Genomic DNA, 18,821 nt, shown 5'->3' with positions numbered 1-18,821 from the left:
TCTGTCACGTCTGTCACATGTGCTCAGTGTGAACCTGCTTTCATCTGTGAAGAGCACAGGGCGCCAGTGGCGAATTTGCCAATCTTGGTGTTCTCTGGCAAATGCCAAATGCCAAACGTCCTGCACGGTGTTGGGCTGTAAGCACAACCCCCACCTGTGGACGTCGGGCCCTCATACCACCCTCATGGAGTCTGTTTCTGACCGTTTGAGCAGACACATGCACATTTGTGGCCTGCTGGAGGTCATTTTGCAGGGCTCTGGCAGTGCTCCTCCTGATCCTCCTTGCACAAAGGCGGAGGTAGCGGTCCTGCTGCTGGGTTGTTGCCCTCCTACGGCCTCCTCCACGTCTCCTGATGTACTGGCCTGTCTCCTGGTAGCGCCTCCATGCTCTGGACACTACGCTGACAGACACAGCAAACCTTCTTGCCACAGCTCGCATTGATGTGCCATCCTGGATGAGCTGCACTACCTGAGCCACTTGTGTGGGTTGTAGACTCCGTCTCATGCTATCACTAGAGTGAAAGCACCGCCAGCATTCAAAAGTGACCAAAACATCAGCCAGGAAGCATAGGAACTGAGAAGTGGTCTGTGGTCACCACCTGCAGAACCACTCCTTTATTGGGGGTGTCTTGCTAATTGTCTATAATTTCCACCTGTTGTCTATTCCATTTGCACAACAGCATGTGAAATTGATTGTCAATCAGTGTTGCTTCCTAAGTGGACAGTTTGATTTCACAGAAGTGTGATTGACTTGGAGTTACATTGTGTTGTTTAAGTGTTCCCTTTATTTTTTTGAGCAGTGTATTTTAAACAAGTTAAATATACTTTAAACACAGCATCCTGGCTTGATACTTACATTCAATATAAACACAGAGTAACAAATCCTGGACACTGCAATAGTGATCCTGCTATATGAGCCACGGTACAATTCCAACTAAGAGAGTTATTAACCCTAAGTATTGACGCAACTCGGGTGTCTGGCTTTCATGCCAGCGATTCGGGTTCGATGCCTTGCCGTTCGTGTCAAAAGTGGGATGATTGCTGTGAGGCCATCAAAACGCACGGCCCGGACTTGTAAGGGGGGTTAAGCATACGAAGCACCGGAACGTGCCTTCCCGTTTGTAAGGGGCAGTGTTGCGTCTGCAGTGTTATAATTCCTACCAAGTGACGTCACTATTGACGCGATGCGTTTCCTTTCACACCAGCGACCCGGGTTCGATTTTTGGTCCACCGTTCGCTACAATATTCGTTCACTACAACAGTCAATTTAGTGTATGTAAACTTCTGACCCACTGGAATTGTGGTACAGTGAATTAAGTGAAATTATTTTTCTGTAAACAATTGTTGGGAAAATTACTTGTCATGCACAAAGTATATGTCCTAACCGACTTGCCAAAACTATAGTTTGTTAACAATAAATTTGTGGAGTGGTTGAAAAACGAGTTTTAATGACTCCAACCTAAGTGTATGTAAACTTCCGACTTCAACTGTATGTATCTATATTAGTGCTACTTAAGCCAAAACCATGTAAATGTGACAGTTTCTTAGATTTTTGGATTAAACTTTGGATTAAACTTTGTAATTAGTTGTATGTCCTTCCTTTGGGGAGCCATTTCTTAAGTGTCGTCATAATAGCATGTAAATGTAGGGGTTTTGTTCTACCACAAGGTAATGCTGTTGGATAATTAAATCGGTTGAGCGGTCAATGAAAAATATAAATTCTACTCCATAATTTGGCTGATAAGTGTAGACGGAACCTCGGAGTCCCATGAGCAGGTGTAGTGCTTGTCAGACTACAGTACTATTTTCTTCGCAACATAGTAGAAAGTTGATAGCTAATTTCCAAAATCGGAGACACCACAGTCTCCGTTTTAATATGCTGCAATATTAAAGAATATCAGATCGGTGGATATGCAGATTTTCTAGAAGTGAAAGACTGTCTATTGAAAAATACGATATTAATCTGTTAAAACGCTCACTTGTAGTAGCAGTTAATACATGAATAAATAGTGGTATGATTTACATAAACCCTCTGATCTTATGCTATCTCCTCATTGTGGAATTTTCTGTTAAACTTAAATCAAACATGTACTGTGTTATCCTGGGTGCCAATCTGTAGTGATGGGCATTCTGAGTCTTTTCGGTGAGCCGGATCATTTTTGTTCCGTTCACCTAAAAGACATTTGTCTAAATACAGATCTTCGTTTAGAAATCTCTCCCCACTATTTGTTGTTCATACAGTGAGGATTTACCATCTTCAGATAATGTAAAACAAAGTGGTATCTGATCAAATGTGGATGTTGGATATTTAAATTGATCAGCAGCGTCAGGAATTGGAATAACATCACAGATCATTTTTTTGTTGTTGAAGTAGCTAGTTAACCCTATTTGGCCAATTTCTGCCAGCGAGTGTTCCACAATGAGCGAGTTCGTTTAACATTGCCAGTTGCCCTGGATGGGCGGATGTTGCATATTTTAGACCATTCCATTGGTCGTTAAGCAACATCTCAACCGACCCGGTGCACCGGGGCATGCAAGACGAACTCGCCCACTGACAATCAAACTACGTACCCAACGAGCCTCGAGGACTTGTCAGCAGTGCATCTGGAATATAAAAAAATAGACAGTATTAAAGTTTAGGTGAGTAACAGTTAATGTCACTTTCTCTTTAAGATATTAATTGATCGTTTCTATTCAATTATTGGAATGCAAGAACACTAGCCACACCTAGAAATACTATTGAGTGGCTTGTTTATGACTTGGTCCTGACATGGCTAGCTGGCAAATCCACATGCTAGCTAATGCTAAAGTAATGTAGCTAGTTTGCGGCTGGTAGCAGCTATGCTACAAGCCATTACATTTTATCAGGTCTTTGCCATCCATCCGATTTTCTGATTATGCAGGCACATCAAAGGTAATTAATTCAATTTAATCATGAGTATTTCTTAATCAATTGAACCATTGATGCCATTCGAAATAAGGGTATGTGGAATTAGTGCTGTAGCTAATATGGTTTTGATTACTTAAGAAAAAACACACACACACACACACATATATATATATGGACCAAAAATCGAACCCGGGTCGCTGGTGTGAAAGGCAACGCATCGCGTCAATAGTGACGTCACTTGGTAGGAATTATAACACTGCCCCTTACAAACGGGAAAGCACGTTCCGGTGCTTCGTATGCTTAACCCCCCTTAAAAGTCCGAGCCGTGCGTTCTGATGGCCTCACAGCAGTCATCCCACTTTTGACACGAACGGCAAGGCATCGAACCCGGGTCGCTGGCATGAAAGCCAGACACCCGAGTTGCGTCAATACTTAGGGTTAATAACTCTCTTAGTTGGAATTGTACGGTGGCTCATATAGCAGGATCGCTATTGCAGTGTCCAGGATTTGTTACTCTGTGTTTATATTGAATGTAAGTATCAAGCCAGGATGCTGTGTTTAAAGTATATTTAACTTGTTTAAAATATATTTGACTTTTGATTAAAAACCTACTAAAAGGGTGTTTACCACATGAGTGCCTCAATTTGCATGAAAATAAGTAAATGCACTCTTTCAGTGTCCAGGACGTTTGCTTCTAGGAAGGAAGCCCCGGGATGCTGTGTTTAACGTGTTATCCCGATCGGTCTTAGGTAGATTTATGATGGACAATAAACCACTTAAAACAGTTGATTAATCACCGACTTTTCACTCTTCTGATAGTGTAGTCAGGTGATTCTCATGAAACCTGTTTTAACCCTGGCAGTAGTTGAATTACACTGAACTAAAATATAAACGCAACATGCTACAATTTCAAAGATTTTTTTAGTTTTTTTAAATGTATGTTTATTTTTAATTGAACCTTTTTAACTAGCCAAGTCAGTTAGAACAAATTCTTATTTACAATGACGGCCTACCGTTCATATAAGGAAATAAGTCAACTGAAATAAATTCATTTTAGGCCCTAATCTATCGATTTCATGTGACTGGGAACACAGATATGCATGTGTTGGTCACAGATACCTTTTAAAAAAGGTAGGGGCATGGATCAGAAAACCAGTCAGTATCTGGTGTGACCACCATTTGCCTCATGCAGCATGACACGTCTCCTTCACATAGAGTTGATCAGGTTGTTTATTGTGACCTGTGGAATGTTGTCCCACTCCTCTTCAATGACTGTGCGAAGTTGCTGGATATTGGCGGGAACTGGAACACGCTATTGCACACGTCAATCCAGAGCATCCCAAACATGCTCAACAGGCTTCATGTCTGGTTGTTATGTAGGCCATGAAAGAAGTGGGACATTTTTAATCTTCTAGGAATAGTGTAGAGATCCTTACGACATAGGGCCATGCTGAAACATGAGGCGAATGAATGGCATGACAATTGCCCTCAGGATCTTGCCATTGAAAAATGCAATTGGGTTTGTTGGCTGTAGCTTATGCCTGCCCATACCATAACCCCACTGACACCATGGGGATCTCTGTTCACAATGTTGACATCAGCAAACCACTCGCTCACACAATGCCATACATGCTGTCTGCCATCTGCCCGGTACAGTTGAAACTGGGATTCATCTGTGAAGAGCACACTTCTCCACCGTGCTAATGAACATCGAAGGTGAGCATTTGCCCACTGAAGTCGGTTTCGATGCCGAACTGCAGTCAGGTCAAGACCCTCTTGAGGGCGACAAGCATTCAAATTAGCTTCCCTGAGATGGTTTCAGACAACTTTTGCAAAAATTCTTAGGTTGTGCAAACCCACAGTTCCATCATCTGTCTGGGTGTCTGGTCTCAGACTATCCCGCAGGTAAAGAAGACGGATGTGGAGATCCTGGGCTGGTGTAGTTACAAGTGGTCTGCGGTTGTGAGGCCGGTTGGACGTACTGCCAAATTCTCTAAAACGAAGTTGGTGGCAGCTTATGGTAAAGAAATGAACATTCAATTCTCTGGCAACAGCTCTGGTGGACATTCCTGCAGTCAGCATGCCAATCTCTCAAAATGTGAGACATCTGTGGCATTTTGTGTGGCAAAATTGCACATTTTAGAGTGGCCTTTTATTGTCCCCAGCACAAGGTGCACCTGTGTAATGATTGTGCTGTTTAATCAGCTTCTTGATATGCCACACCTGTCAGGTGGATGGATTATCTTGGCAAAGGAGAAATGTTCACTAATGGGTATAAACAAATTTGTGCACAAAATTTAAGAGAAATAAGCTTTTTGTGCTTATGGAACATTTCTGGGATCTTTTATTTCAGTTCATGAAACCAACAGTTTACATGTTGCATTTCTATTTATTCAGTTTAGAAAACCATGATGCATCTTCAACAATCAACTATCATTCTGAAGACTAAGATGTCTAGTGTCTGATTTAAAATACATTTGACATTTTCACACTTAATTTTTTACATTTTAACCCCAAATTCTCATTACCGAAATGCGTCCAGATGAAATTCTCAGGTAATTGTTATATACCTGCATTGGTGGTTGTGGAAGTTGTGGTAAAATGCATAATATATGATCAAGTGCCAGTTTCGTGAGGGTCACCCACAGCTCTGACTGGTGTTAGGCGGTACTGTCAGCAACTGATATGAGATGATACTGATATGAGTAAATGATGCAGGTAGCTGCTAAAGTCATAAACAGGAATTTAAACAAGACTTAAATAAGTGTTGATACAATATGTATAGCTTATTAATACTACAAGGGCCCAGAGTTTTCCCCAGTTAGCCCACTTCTTCTTTCCCTACTGAATCTCCTTTTGTAATCCTTTTGTAGCAATCTACTTTTGTAACAGTTCTGAATGGGCTGAGAAAAGACCTGACTCTGACAAGCTAGCCCTCCCCTTGGTTCACGCCCCTTGGCTAGTTTGGCTTGGTAGCCCTTGATTGGTCAATAAGGAGGCGTTGAAGGAGATTGAAAGACCTATTGGTTGCTGGAGCAGAACTGGTATAGGGTGAAGTTGCCCCTAGATGCTGATCTGGGGTCAGTTTTGCATTTCCCCCACTATTGGTTAAGGTTAGTATCGAGGAAGGGAAGCTTATCCTAGATCTGTATCTATGGCAGGGATGGGTAACTTCAGCCCTCGGGGCCGGAGTGGTGTCACACTTTTTCTCCATCCCCTAGCACGCACAGCTGATTAAACTAATTACACTCTGAACTGAAGTTGATTATTGGAGTCAGGTGTGTTAGCTGGGGCTGGGGCAAAAGTGCAACACCAATCAGGCTCCCGGTCTAGGGGAAACTTCACTCCAGAGCAGCAGAAACATGTTGGCAGTGAAACAGAGAGCAGTTCATATCGAGTTATAGTGAGTCATGCTAAGTTAACTGGAACTGGATATCTCATATGACAAATACCCCTTAAATTGTTACGGCTAACCTTTCTATTTGAAAACATACATTCTCAACACCGAGTCATTTAGGACACAGAGTTCCATATACATTGAACTGAAACTGAACAGTTTAGCCCTATTCCTGCCATGTGAGATTTTCCCCTCTGTAGATATAACTAGGTACTACTATGAACAGGTTACTTCATGGGTTATGACAGGTGTACTTTGAACAATTTGAACAATTATTTTGAACTTTGGTGCATGCCCTGGTTGTATTGTTGGGTGCATGCCCTACTCATGCTGGGGTCACCCAGGCACAGTGAAATCTGATAGCACCGACTCTCTTTTTAGGTCACACACACACACTGGGCTCTATTTTAACAAACCTAGGCCTAACGCAATGGTAAATCTTAGTGCTGGCGGTAGCATTATAGGTTTGGGGGTGTGGCAGAAATATTTGAGCTATTTTCACAATCGGAGTTATGGGTGCGGTAGTGCGAAAGGACTGGGTTTTGATTCATAAATTAGTTGTAGGTGTGTGTAGGCTTGACCCCCTCACTGGCCAATCAGAACGTGCTCCAGGGCTAAGTATGTGGTTGCTTCAAGTTGTGTATTTACAGTCTTTTTATGTATTGCATTGTCATCAACTCCAATAAGAATGTTAGTCCGTTACAGCATAGTTTTTTAAATAGGCCTACATACATTTAGTTTCTCTAGGCTATCTCATCTTTCCTAAATATGTTGAACTTGTTTGCGGTCTACATTGTAGGAAGCCTAATTACATGGCTTCAATAAATGGGTTTGGTTGTTTAGCAACAAAACTGACAGGTGTGTGTGTGCGCAACTATGGGGCAAAGCAATGGGGTTGGCTTAGAATTTAAATTATATTTAGTCTCCAATGTTTATTGAAAACAAATACATTTGCACAATGACCACTTGTTGTCTCTCAAATACATTGTTACAGTTGTTGGTTAGCTAGCTTGTGAATTTTAGCCATATTAGCATTAGCATTGCCATGAAATCAGTCAAAACACCTCAAAACAAGACATGGTATCAAGAACAAGATGAAACTAGCTGAAATGAGACACGTACGATTCCCCACATGGCAGTTTCTTGTCAATGTTGGTAGCCATCTGGCCATCCAGAATCACAACAACTCTGACTTCTGCCCCATTGAAGCATGTGCATTGTTTTCGTGACGTTTTCAGCTAGCCCATATGGAAATGTACTGAACAAAAATAGAAACGCATCATGTAAAGTGTTGGTCCCAGCTTATTTCTACTCTCGACAGCTCATGTGTGCTGTGTGAACGCATCAATTTAGCTATGTACTTCTCGAGAAGTTGTGACTCGCGAGGAGCGTTGTTGAATGAACGTCCAATCATATTGCTCAAATACAAATAGCATGACTTTTTTGCATGTAGTCTTTAATGGTTTTCAATAAATTAGTAAGCTGACAACGTCACGAAAACGATGCACACACTTCAATGGGGCAGAAGTCAGAGTTGTTGTGATTCTGGATGGCCAGATAGCTACCAACAATGACAAACTGCCACGTGGGGAATCGTAAGTGACTCATTTCAGATAGTTTCATCTTGTTCTTGATACCATGTCTTATTTTGAGTTGTTTTGACTGATTTCAAGTCAATTCTAATATGGCTTAAATTCGTTAGCTAGCTAAACAACAACTGTAACAATGTATTTGAGAGGAAACAAGTGGTCATTTTGCAAATGTATTTATGTTTTCAATAACAATTGGAGACGAAATATAGTTGACATGTCAACAATCTAAGCCAACCCTGTCTGTTTTTCCCCATAGTTGCGCACACGTCGGTTTTGTTGCTAAACAACCAACCGGTCTATGGCAGACAAAGACACAGCAGGTAAATGTTGAACTGGTACGCCAAATTGCACTGAGAAGTTACTGGCTCCTGGGTGGATGAAACCCACAACAGCGGTGTCATCTGCGTATTTAAAGAATTTGTGGGCTGGATCAGAGGATTGACAATCGTTCGTGTACAGGATTGGCGAAAGTACGCAACCTTGCGGGGCTCCCGTATTCACCGTTTTAGATGTGGAGATGGCGGAGTTAAATTTAACTTGTTGGGTACGGTTCACAAGGAAACTGTTAATCCTGTTGATCAGTACAGAGTTGACACCCATATTCACCAGTTTATCCACCAGTAGGTGGGATTGGATGTTATTGAACGTGCTACTGAAGTCAATGAATACCACTTTAACTAGGCTTTTTGCCTGTTCTAAGTGTTTAAATGTTGTTCAGCGTGACCAGTAACACATCATCAACACCCCTGGTTTGGATTTAGTTGAGACACCAGAGAGAAGATGTTTTTATAAAAAAAAATTCTAAACATTTCATAGGTACAGATTACAGGGCATAAGTCATTATTTTCTTTTGGCCTGTTTTTTTTAGGTACTGTGACAATCAGCTGTTTTTTCCATGAATCTGGAATTATCCCGCTTTCCAGTGACTGCACTTTCTGCTGCGATGTAAAATCACACATCAAACCTGCAATAGAAACTGTTCAAATAATTTGCAAAGACAAAGTCATTATCAACGGTCATGCAATGTCTCTTTGGTTTGTAACCCGTGTTGGTTTGTAGCCTTTGCCAGGCTTTCCTACTGTCATTGTCCTTAAAAAAGTTTTTGAATTTGTCTTTGTATGCTGCCTTGAACTCCTTGATATTGCTTTTGAGTCTTCTATGAATATTTTTCCTTTGCTCTTTACTACCACCAGATTTTAAACACTACGCTTTTTCTTATCGAGGAGCTCTTTTAATTCCCAAGTCACCCACGGTTTATTATTTGGGAAAATGTTGACTTTCTTTTGGGGAATAGCGAGATCCTCTCTGAAACGGATGTACTCCAAGACAGCCTCTTCCAGGTCGTCGGCGCTGACCGTCAGGGCCACCCAGTCAGTGGACTTGAAACAGTCCTGGTCAGTAGCTTCAGGAGTCCAGCTTTTAATCTCCACCTATTTAGCCTTCTCTCGCTGCAGTCACGGTTTGTAGACTGGGATGAGCCGAACCATGTTATGAGCCGAATCCCCGAGATTGGGTAGTGGCTTGGAGGAATACGCACCTGGGATGTTACCATAACAGAGGTCCAGACAGGCTTCATTTCAGGTAGGACATGTAAAATATTGTTGGTATGATGGTAAATGTTCAGATTGACTGCACATGTTAAAGTCTCCCATGATCAGCTTTACTGCGTCAGGTGACTGTTTCAGCCTGGGATACAAGGTCATGGATCATGTCGGCAGCTGTGGGCTATGTAAACAAATAGTCAGGCTTGATTTATTTCCTGTGGCAGGTAGTATAGCTGTAGGTTAAGAGCAAGGAGTTCAATGTCTTTAGTACACACCTGGTGCTTCGTTGTGATATGAGCTGAATTACAGTATTTCTCGTTGATGAACTCAAACTCTTCTGCCTTTCCTCTTACCGGAGTTGATGCTTCGGTCCATTCTAATGATTGTGTAGCCGTCCAGCTCCACTGCAGAGTCAGGTTCCTGTTCCATAAGCCAGGTCTCAGACAGATCAGGCAGGATTGTCGGTACTCGGAAAGGTATTGCCTATAGCTCGTCAGTAGGCTTGGGCGGTATACCGTATACTGGGATATTTGGAAATAGCCACGGGATGGTTTTCAATACTGTTGAAATGATTTTTGCAATGTTTGTTTTTTTCAATAAATTTTCATTTTTGTAGCTACTTTTTATGCAAATACCTGTAGTTAACTTGTGCAATACGTTAGGAGATAAAGCAGATCACGTTCTTAATTTCACCTGTCACATTATTTTACATTATGAAACGTATTGTAGTTCCCCAGTTGAGCCAGTCACATGTTTGTTTGTAAATAGCACAATGTGAGAAAGCGGGAGCAGGTGAGTCCAGCTGTGTATTGACAGTATTCGCATTTTATATTGAAAGTCCATTGTAGTGTAAACTTGCAGCCAAGGGTCGGCGATTAAGCATGATATCTTGTGTATGATATCCGCGGTTACGGCTCGCTGTATCCGTTGTTGGTTAGGTCGACAGCTTGATTGGTGTATTTCACTTAAAACATTTTTTTTAAACTAACAGCAAAGTACTGCTATTTGCCTCATTATTAGCTATCGGATTTCATACCACTAAAAACTTGGTTGATTGAGGTGGATCTCAACTTTAAAACACATTAAATAAACAAGCACGAAAACGACAAGTGCAAATGACCGTGTCTCTGCAAGAGCAGCCCCCATACATAATATGTTTTATAAACATCATGGAAGGATCATACAGATTGCATTCACTCACTGTTTTGCTGCTCCTAAACTTGATCTTTTAATAAAGCTTTGGTGATTTAATATTTATTTAAAGCAGTCTCACGAACCAAATCCTTTGTTGATAGGCTGCTGTTTGGGAATGCATTGGGCATGACAAAAAAAACGGCTACACTGAAATGAAAAACCAAGCAATCTGTGTTATTGTTAAGACCTGCTTTTGGTTGGACTCAACTTTCGTGCTGCATGCAATTGCCACTTTTGTGCTTGCTTTTACGACATACCTCAAATATTACCACCCCTCCCACCTCAGTACAAGTGGGTTGATGTGAGACAGGTAAATTGCCGAACCTGGCATAAGGGATGGAAAATGCCAGTGCGCCAGTTTTTACATGACAAAATTGCTATGGGTATGTTTAAATGAGATGTTCATGTTAGGGGAACATGTATATTTGTGCTTCTTGTTTATTAATTGTACTTCTTTCCCCTCAGACTACCAACACCAATGCAATGCTGCTCCTCAGACACTGTCGAGGCCTAACCAGAGTAGACCTTTTCAAGACTCAAAGGTAGTCATAAAATAAGCTGCATTTGTTACCTTTCAGATTAAAAGTAATGTCAAAGTTACAAAAAAATATATCACTAACTGCATTGCCATTCTGGCAGACCTGGCATCTGCCTTGTCTCCTTATTGCTATAGTCCACTTTAATGACCTGTTTATGCCTAGTCAAAGGTCTGAGTCGGAACAGCCACTAAAAAGATCTTACATGTCTTTAAAAAAAAAAATGTTTATACACCAGCCACCCAGGGCTGTCAGCCAGCAAAGTGCAAGGCAGGGCCAGTATGTCCTGACTGACTTAAAGGAATCATTTTCACTACAGCTATCTGCGTCCCAAATGTCATCCTATTCCTTATCATTCGGAAAGTATTCAGACCCCTTCACTTTTTAAACATTTAGTTAAGTTACAGCCTTATTCTAAAATGGATTAAATTGTTTTCCCCCCTATCAGTCTTCACAGAATACCCCATAATGACAAAGCAAAAACCGTCTTTTAGAAATTATATTTAAAAAAAGATAACATTTACATAAGTATTCAGACCCTTTACTCAGTACTTTGTTGAAGAACCTCTGGCAGCGATTACAGCCTTGAGTCTTCTTGGGTCTTCTTGGGTATGACGCTATAAGCTTGGCACACCTGTATTTAGGGAGTTTCACCCATTCTTCTCTGCAGATCCTCTCAAGCTCTGTCAGGTTGAATGGCGAGCGTCGCTGCACAGCTATTTTTATGTCTCTCCGGAGATGTTCGATCGGGTTCAAGTCCGGGCTCTGGCTGGGTCACTCAAGCACATTCAGAGACTTGTCCTGAAGCCACTCCTGCGTTGTCTTGGCTGTGTGCATAGGGTTGTTGTCCTGTTGGAAGGTGAACCTTCTCCCCAGTCTGAGGTCCTGAGCGCTCTGGAGCAGGTTTTCATCAAGGATCTCTGTACTTTGCTCCGTTCATCTTTCTCTCGATCTTGACTAGTCTCCCAGTCCCTGCCACTGAAAAACATCCCCACAGCATGATGCTGCCACCCCCATGCTTCACCGTAGGGATGGTGCCACGTTTCCTCCCGACGTGTCCGTCTTGCCACTCTACCATAAAGGCCTGATTGGTGGAGTGCTGCAGAGATGGTTGTCCTTCTGGAAGGTTGTCCCATCTCCACAGAGGAACTCTGGAGCTCTGTCAGAGTGATCTCTGTCTACAAAATGTAGAAAATGTCAAGGGGTCTAAATACTTTCCAAATGTACTGTACATAGTGCACTACTTTTGACCAGCACTCAAAGTAAAAAGTGATCAAAGGTAGTGCACTAAATAGGAATGCGGCCCTAGTGTCAGAAGCTGGGTTAATGATTTCCAAGCAGGAGCAGAGATAATCAATTACCTCCTTATCAAACGAGCTTCTGAAATACAGATTTGTCTCCCCCTTTATTTGTTTAGTTAGTCTTATTGCTTATTGATATGAACTGTAAGCAGTTTGCCTGACCTCTAACATCTTTAAGGAGTGGAGTCTCCTAGGAGAGGCCTCTGTCTGGATTATCAGGTTAAATCTGGACCATAGAAACCATTTTAACAAGTCAGTTAAGTCTAATGGGCCTAATGGGTAGAATAGCCCTCTGGTCCATGAATAGAAAAAGCTTTTGTCAGTTGCATAGTTACGCCTTATCTTACAGCAGGATCTACTCAAGTATATTTGCACTGCCTACCATAACTTGTCATTTGTATGGACATGGGTGTAACTATCTGTAACATGAATGCATTCAGTACATGAGTAAACTGCTAGGTATGTCTCAAATGACTCCCTATATAGTGCACTGCTTTTGGCCAGAGCCATTTGGGACGCACCCCTAGTGTTTGTCTGATTGTGACACTGGTCTGTGTGTCTCCTACAGGGTGCAGTTGTTGCAGGGTGCGGCTCTTCCTGTGGCAGTGTGTGCGGGCAGCCTCTGTGCACGCTGGGGCAGCAGTCATGGGGGGCATAAGTCAGGGCAGTATCAACGCAGCCATGGCCCCAACTGGAGACACGCCCTGGCAGGGCTGCTGGCTGGGACAGGGGCTGTACTGGCCTATGGCCTCCACCACAGCCAGGTGAGAGGGACAGTCTGCGTACTAATAGCTGGTGTGATGGAAGTTGTGGTGCATTTATGCTATGATACTGTTGGAGAAATCTAACCTACAATATGGGCATTTAACAGCATTTATAGTTTTTCAAGGCTGTATATTGTTCAGTACAATTCGTTTTGTTACCTGTTTTGTAGCATGAATAATGTCAAATTACTTTTCGGTATGTTTCTGCTATTTTTCCCCCCCCCCCCTTTTTTTTCTGTAGCTGATATTTGGCTGTAATTTGTCTTCTCTCCAGACTGAGCAGGCAGCCACCACTATAGTCCAGCCCATAGCCCCAGCCTCCTCTCTCCCCATCTACACCCAGGACGAGGTCACCAAACACCGCTCTGTTGAGGAGGGCGTCTGGGTCACCTACAAGGGCAGTGTCTATGACATCACAGAGTTTGTGTCCATGCACCCTGGTGGTGATAAGATCCTGCTAGCAGCAGGTGGGGCTCTGGAGCCCTTCTGGGCGCTGTACGCCGTTCACAGCCAAGGCCACGTGCTGGAGATCCTGTCTGAGTATAAGGTGGGCGAGCTGTGTGTGGTCTTGTTATCTGGTCTGCGCAGGTGTGAATAATTCTAATGTTGCTACGACAGCATATCTTCCCATAACCAATTCTTATTATGAAACCTTTGTTAGAATTGACTGTTTTTATCTAAATATCATAACAAAATATATACAGTGCCTTCAGAATGTATTCAGACCTCTTGACTTTTTCCACATTTTGTTACATTACAGCCTTATTCTAAAATTGATTATTATTATTTTTTTAATCCTCAGCAATCTACACACAATACCCCATAATGACGAAGCAAAAAGTGTATTTTATTTTATTTTTGCAAATGTATTACAAATTAAAACACATACCTAATTTACATAAGTTTTCAGACCCTCTGCTATGAGACTCGAAATTGAGCTCAGGTGCATCTTGTTTCCATTGATCATTGATCATTCCATTGATCATGCTTCTACAACTTGGAGTCCACCTGTGGTAAATTCAATTGATTGGACATAATTTGGAAAGGCACATACCTGTCTATATAATGTCCCATAGTTGACAGTGCATGTCAGAGCAAAAATCAAGCCATGGGAAGGGATTGTCCGTAGAGCTCAGAGACAGGATTGTGTCGAGGCACAGATCTGGGGAAGGGTACCAAAACATTTCTGCAGCATTGAAGGTCCCCAAGAACACAGTAGCCTCCATCATTCTTAAATGGAAGAAGTTTGGAACCACCAAGACTCTTCCTAGAGCTGGCCACATGGCCAAACTGAACAAAAGGGCCCTGGTCAGGGAGGTGACCAAGAACCTGATGGTCACTCTGACAGAGCTCCAGAGTTCCTCTTGGAATTTCCCAAAAGGCACCTAAAGACTCTCAGACCATGAGAAACAAGATTCTCTGGTCTGATGAAACCAAGATTGAACTCTTTGGCCTGAATGCCAAGCATCACGTCTGGAGGAAACCTGGCACCATCCCTGCGGTGAAGCATGGTGGTGGTAGCATTAGGCTGTGGGGATGTTTTTCTGCGGCAGAGACTGGGAGACTAGTCAGGATTGAGGGAAAGATGAACAGAGCAAAGTACAGAGAGATCCTTGATGAAAACCTGCTCCAGAGTTCTCAGGACCTCAGACTGGGGCATAGGTTCACTTTCCAACAGAACAACGACCCTAAGCACACAGCCAAAACAATGCAGGAGTGGCTTCGGGACAAGTCTCAATGTCCTTGAGTTTTTTATATTTAATAAATTAGCAAACATTTCTAAAATCCTGTTTTTGCTTTGTCATTATGGAGTATTGTGTGTAGATTGATTAAATAGTTTATTTTTTCCTCAATTTTAGAATAAGGCTGTAACCTAACAACATTTGGAAAAAGTCAAGGGGTCTGGATACTTTCCGAAGGCACTGTGTATGTGTGTTATATATATTGTATACTTTTTTTTTTTTTTTTAAAGGTGGGTGAGCTGAGTGCGGAGGACCGGCGGAAGCAACAAAGCGTGAAATCCACGGACCCCTACTCCACCGACCCGGAGCGGCACCCTGCCCTGCGCATCAACAGCCTCAAGCCCTTCAATGCCGAGCCCCCACCCGAAATCCTCTCCGACAACTACATCACCCCTTCAGCCATCTTCTTTAAGAGGAACCACCTGCCAGTGCCACAAGTGGACCCGAAATCCTACCGGCTGCAGGTGGAGGGTGTGTCTGGTGGAGCACCTCTGAGCCTCTCTCTAGAGGAGCTGAAGACACGCTTCCCCAAACACACAGTCACGGCCACGCTGCAGTGTGCTGGCAACCGCCGCTCAGAGATGAACAAAGTCAAGCAGGTGAAGGGGCTCAATTGGGGCATAGCTGCGATAAGTAATGCTACGTGGAGCGGCGCCAGGCTGAAGGATGTGCTGCTGGCAGCTGGCTACAGGCCAGAGGTGGCCCAGCAAACATCCCACGTTCAATTTGAAGGCCTTGACAGTGACGTGACCGGCACCACCTACGGGGCATCTATCCCGCTCAACAAGGCGGTCAGTGAAGAGGGCGACGTGCTGCTGGCATACCAGATGAATGGAGAAGACCTACCTGCTGACCACGGCTATCCCGTACGGGTGGTGGTGCCGGGAACGGTGGGCGCCCGCAATGTCAAGTGGCTGGGAAAGATCATAGTGAGTGATGAGGAGAGCAGCAGCCACTGGCAGCAGAATGACTACAAGGGCTTCTCCCCTGCCACTGACTGGGACACGGTGGACTTCAAGTCGGCCCCAGCCATCCAGGAGCTGCCCGTCCAGTCGGCCATCACCCAGCCAGCGGAGGGAGCCGTGGTGGAACGCAGCGCAGAGGAGGTGACGGTGAAGGGCTACGCTTGGAGCGGGGGCGGCCGGGAGGTGGTGCGTGTCGATGTGTCTCTGGATGGGGGGCGGACCTGGCAAGTGGCGCAGCTACAGAGCAGTGAGAAGGGGCAGGTCCCGGCCCCCTCGCCCCCACCTGGCAGAGCCTGGGCCTGGAAGCTGTGGGAGCTGACAGCCCCACTGCCCCCCGCGGCCCAGGAACTGGAGATTGTGTGCAAGGCGGTGGACAACAGCTACAACATGCAGCCAGACTCAGTGGCACCTATCTGGAACCTGAGGGGAGTTTTGAGTAATGCCTGGCACAGGGTGAAAGTCACAGTCAAGGAGGATGAGGAAGAGCAGAAACTGTTGTGATCTAGGGGGTTGTGTTCAAGTCTTAAAGAGTGTAGAGGAAAACAGATGATGTTTTAACCTGCCCCTCTCCAGACAGACAGCGTGTAACACGCTAAAGCTCTGGGGGAACTGAAACTAAAGACCCCTCTGTTGACTTGTTGTGCCGCAAAACAGCTAATTCCGTTCAGTGGAGATGGAAAAATTAAAATCGGCATTCATCTGTGTGTAGCTAATGTTGAGCGCTTAAAGAACATTGTGGCCAGTTGGGTTAAAAAGAATCCCAAACGCACCACAAAACAAGATAACAGAAGCAAATCTGTTGGTGTCAACAGTTGCTCAAGGACAAGCAAAAACACCTTGCCAGTGCTGTCCTTTTCATATCCTAAAATCTATTCACTAACTTCTTTGGCTTTGATGACAATCTTGCTTCCATTTCTTGATTTTACATGGGTGTCATTTGCTGGATCCAGAGAATATTCTAATTCTTTGATTCTTTGCATTGTCTTAACCCATATTGATTATAGCAATTGATAAATTGTCTATTGTATAACTAATTATTAATTGTGTAAGATCAAAAGCAATTTGATCTTGTAAGTTTCAGCTAGTGTTATCTGTTGCATTAAGCAAGGTACCATATTGTTTTGATTTTCACAAAAGAAAGTTCTCAGTTGTATTTTTGAGAGAAATTGTTTTGCACACAATGTATGCATTTAAATGAATTAGCGATACTGCTTTTGTCATGTGTGATAAAACATGTTTTCTCCACCTATCTGGTTACATGCTACATGATTGATTAGGAGCTTAAAATGAACATGTAATAAATAACACTTAAAAAAACATATTTAGAAATAACACATTCATGTTAAATATTAAACTTACACTACATGACCAAAAGTATGTGGACAAAAGTATGCTCGTTGAACATCTCATTCCAAAACAATGGGCATTAATATGGAGTTGGTCCCCCCCTTTACTGCTATAACAGCCTCCACTCTTCTGGGAAGGCATTCCACTAGATGTTGGAACATTGATGCAGGGATTTGCTTCCATTCAGCCACAAGAGCATTAGTGAGGTTGGGCACTGATGTTGGGCGGTTAGGCCTGGCTCGCAGTCGACGTTCCAATTCATCCCAAAGGTGTTCGATGGGGTTGAGGTCAGGGCTCGTGCAGGCCATTTAAGTTCTTTCACAAAGACACTCTAATGTACTTGTCCTTTTGCTCAGTTGTGTACCGGGGCCTCCCACTCCTCTTTCTATTCTGGTTAGAGACAGTTTGTGCTGTTCTGTGAAGGGAGTAGTACACAGCGTTGTACGAGATCTTCAGTTTGGAATAGCCTTCGTTTCTCAGAACAAGAATAGACTGACGAGTTTCAGAAGAAAGTTATTTGTTTCTGGCCATTTTGAGCCTGTAATCGAACCCACAAATGCTAATGCTGATGCTCCAGATACTCAACTAGTTTAAAGAAGGCCAGTTTTATTATTTCTTTAATCAGAACAACAGTTGTCAGCTGTGCTAACATAATTGCAAAAGGGTTTTCTGATGATCAATTAGCCTTTAAAATTATAAACTTGGATTAGCTAACACAACGTGTCATTGGAACACAGGTGTGATGGCTGCTGATAATTGGCCTCTGTACGCCTATGTAGATATTCCATACACAATCTGCCGTTTCCAGCTACAATAGTCATTTACAACATTAACAATATCTACACTGTATTTCTGATAAATGTGATGTTATTTTAATGGACAAAAAATTTGCTTTTCTTTCAAAAACAATGACATTTCTAAGTGACCCCAAACTTTTGAACGGTAGTATACATATTACCTTGACTAACCGGTGCCCCCACACATTGACTGTACCGGTACCCCCTGTATATGGCCTCGCTAATGTTAATTTACTGCTGCTCTTTTTAAAAAGTAATAATAATATATATATATTTTTTTTTTACTTATCTATTTTTCTTAACTGCATTGTTGGTTAAAGGCTTGTAAGTAAGCATTTCACTGTAAGGTCTACCTGTTGTATTCGGCGCATGTGACAAATAACATTTGATTTGATTTGACTACACAGAAATTGTGCTGGCAGAGCAATATCATTATTATGTTTATCAGATACAGAACACTTGACCAGAAATCTGCATGTTTTTGCACATGCTATTTATTTTTATAGCAGGATGAATAAATACAGGAATTAAGCAAATCAATAAATGTTTTTGCATGGGGGCATCTGGTTGTGAACCCATTCCTCTAACTCACGGATGGTCAACTGATGGCCCGCGGCCCCTCCTTTGAAGGCCCATGGATCAATTTCCAAAATGTGTTTGTGCATCAGCAGTTCTTCTCTTGTTATGTCAGTTACTGACATTCACTCAATTAGCAAATGTCAGCAAAAACAACATTTTAGGGCCCCCAAAAG

General features: G+C 42.9%; 1 protein-coding gene across 4 annotated transcripts; it reads left to right on the top strand.

The window, feature by feature from the left end:
• The first annotated feature begins 2,527 nt into the window (after window positions 1–2,527).
• suox (sulfite oxidase) lies at window positions 2,528–17,174 on the top strand. Of its 4 annotated transcripts, none has more exons than XM_039016094.1 (5): window positions 2,528–2,640; window positions 11,083–11,159; window positions 13,023–13,218; window positions 13,493–13,765; window positions 15,191–17,174. In XM_039016094.1, exons 2-5 carry the CDS (start codon window positions 11,101–11,103, stop codon window positions 16,424–16,426), a joined length of 1,764 nt encoding a protein of 587 aa, XP_038872022.1. In that variant the 5' UTR covers window positions 2,528–2,640; window positions 11,083–11,100; the 3' UTR covers window positions 16,427–17,174. The 4 variants fall into 4 exon arrangements, with proteins under 4 accessions (XP_038872022.1, XP_038872026.1, XP_038872023.1 ...); XM_039016095.1 differs by lacking the exon at window positions 2,528–2,640 and adding an exon at window positions 3,217–3,422; XM_039016096.1 differs by lacking the exon at window positions 2,528–2,640 and adding an exon at window positions 9,440–9,460.
• The last annotated feature ends 1,647 nt before the right edge of the window (window positions 17,175–18,821 follow it).

The sequence above is a fragment of the Salvelinus namaycush genome, chromosome 20, assembly GCF_016432855.1.
Source record: "Salvelinus namaycush isolate Seneca chromosome 20, SaNama_1.0, whole genome shotgun sequence".
In the NCBI taxonomy this organism is placed as follows: Eukaryota; Metazoa; Chordata; class Actinopteri; order Salmoniformes; family Salmonidae; genus Salvelinus; species Salvelinus namaycush.
Note: the sequence above shows the minus strand (reverse complement) of the source record. Positions and strands in the feature narration are given on the sequence as shown.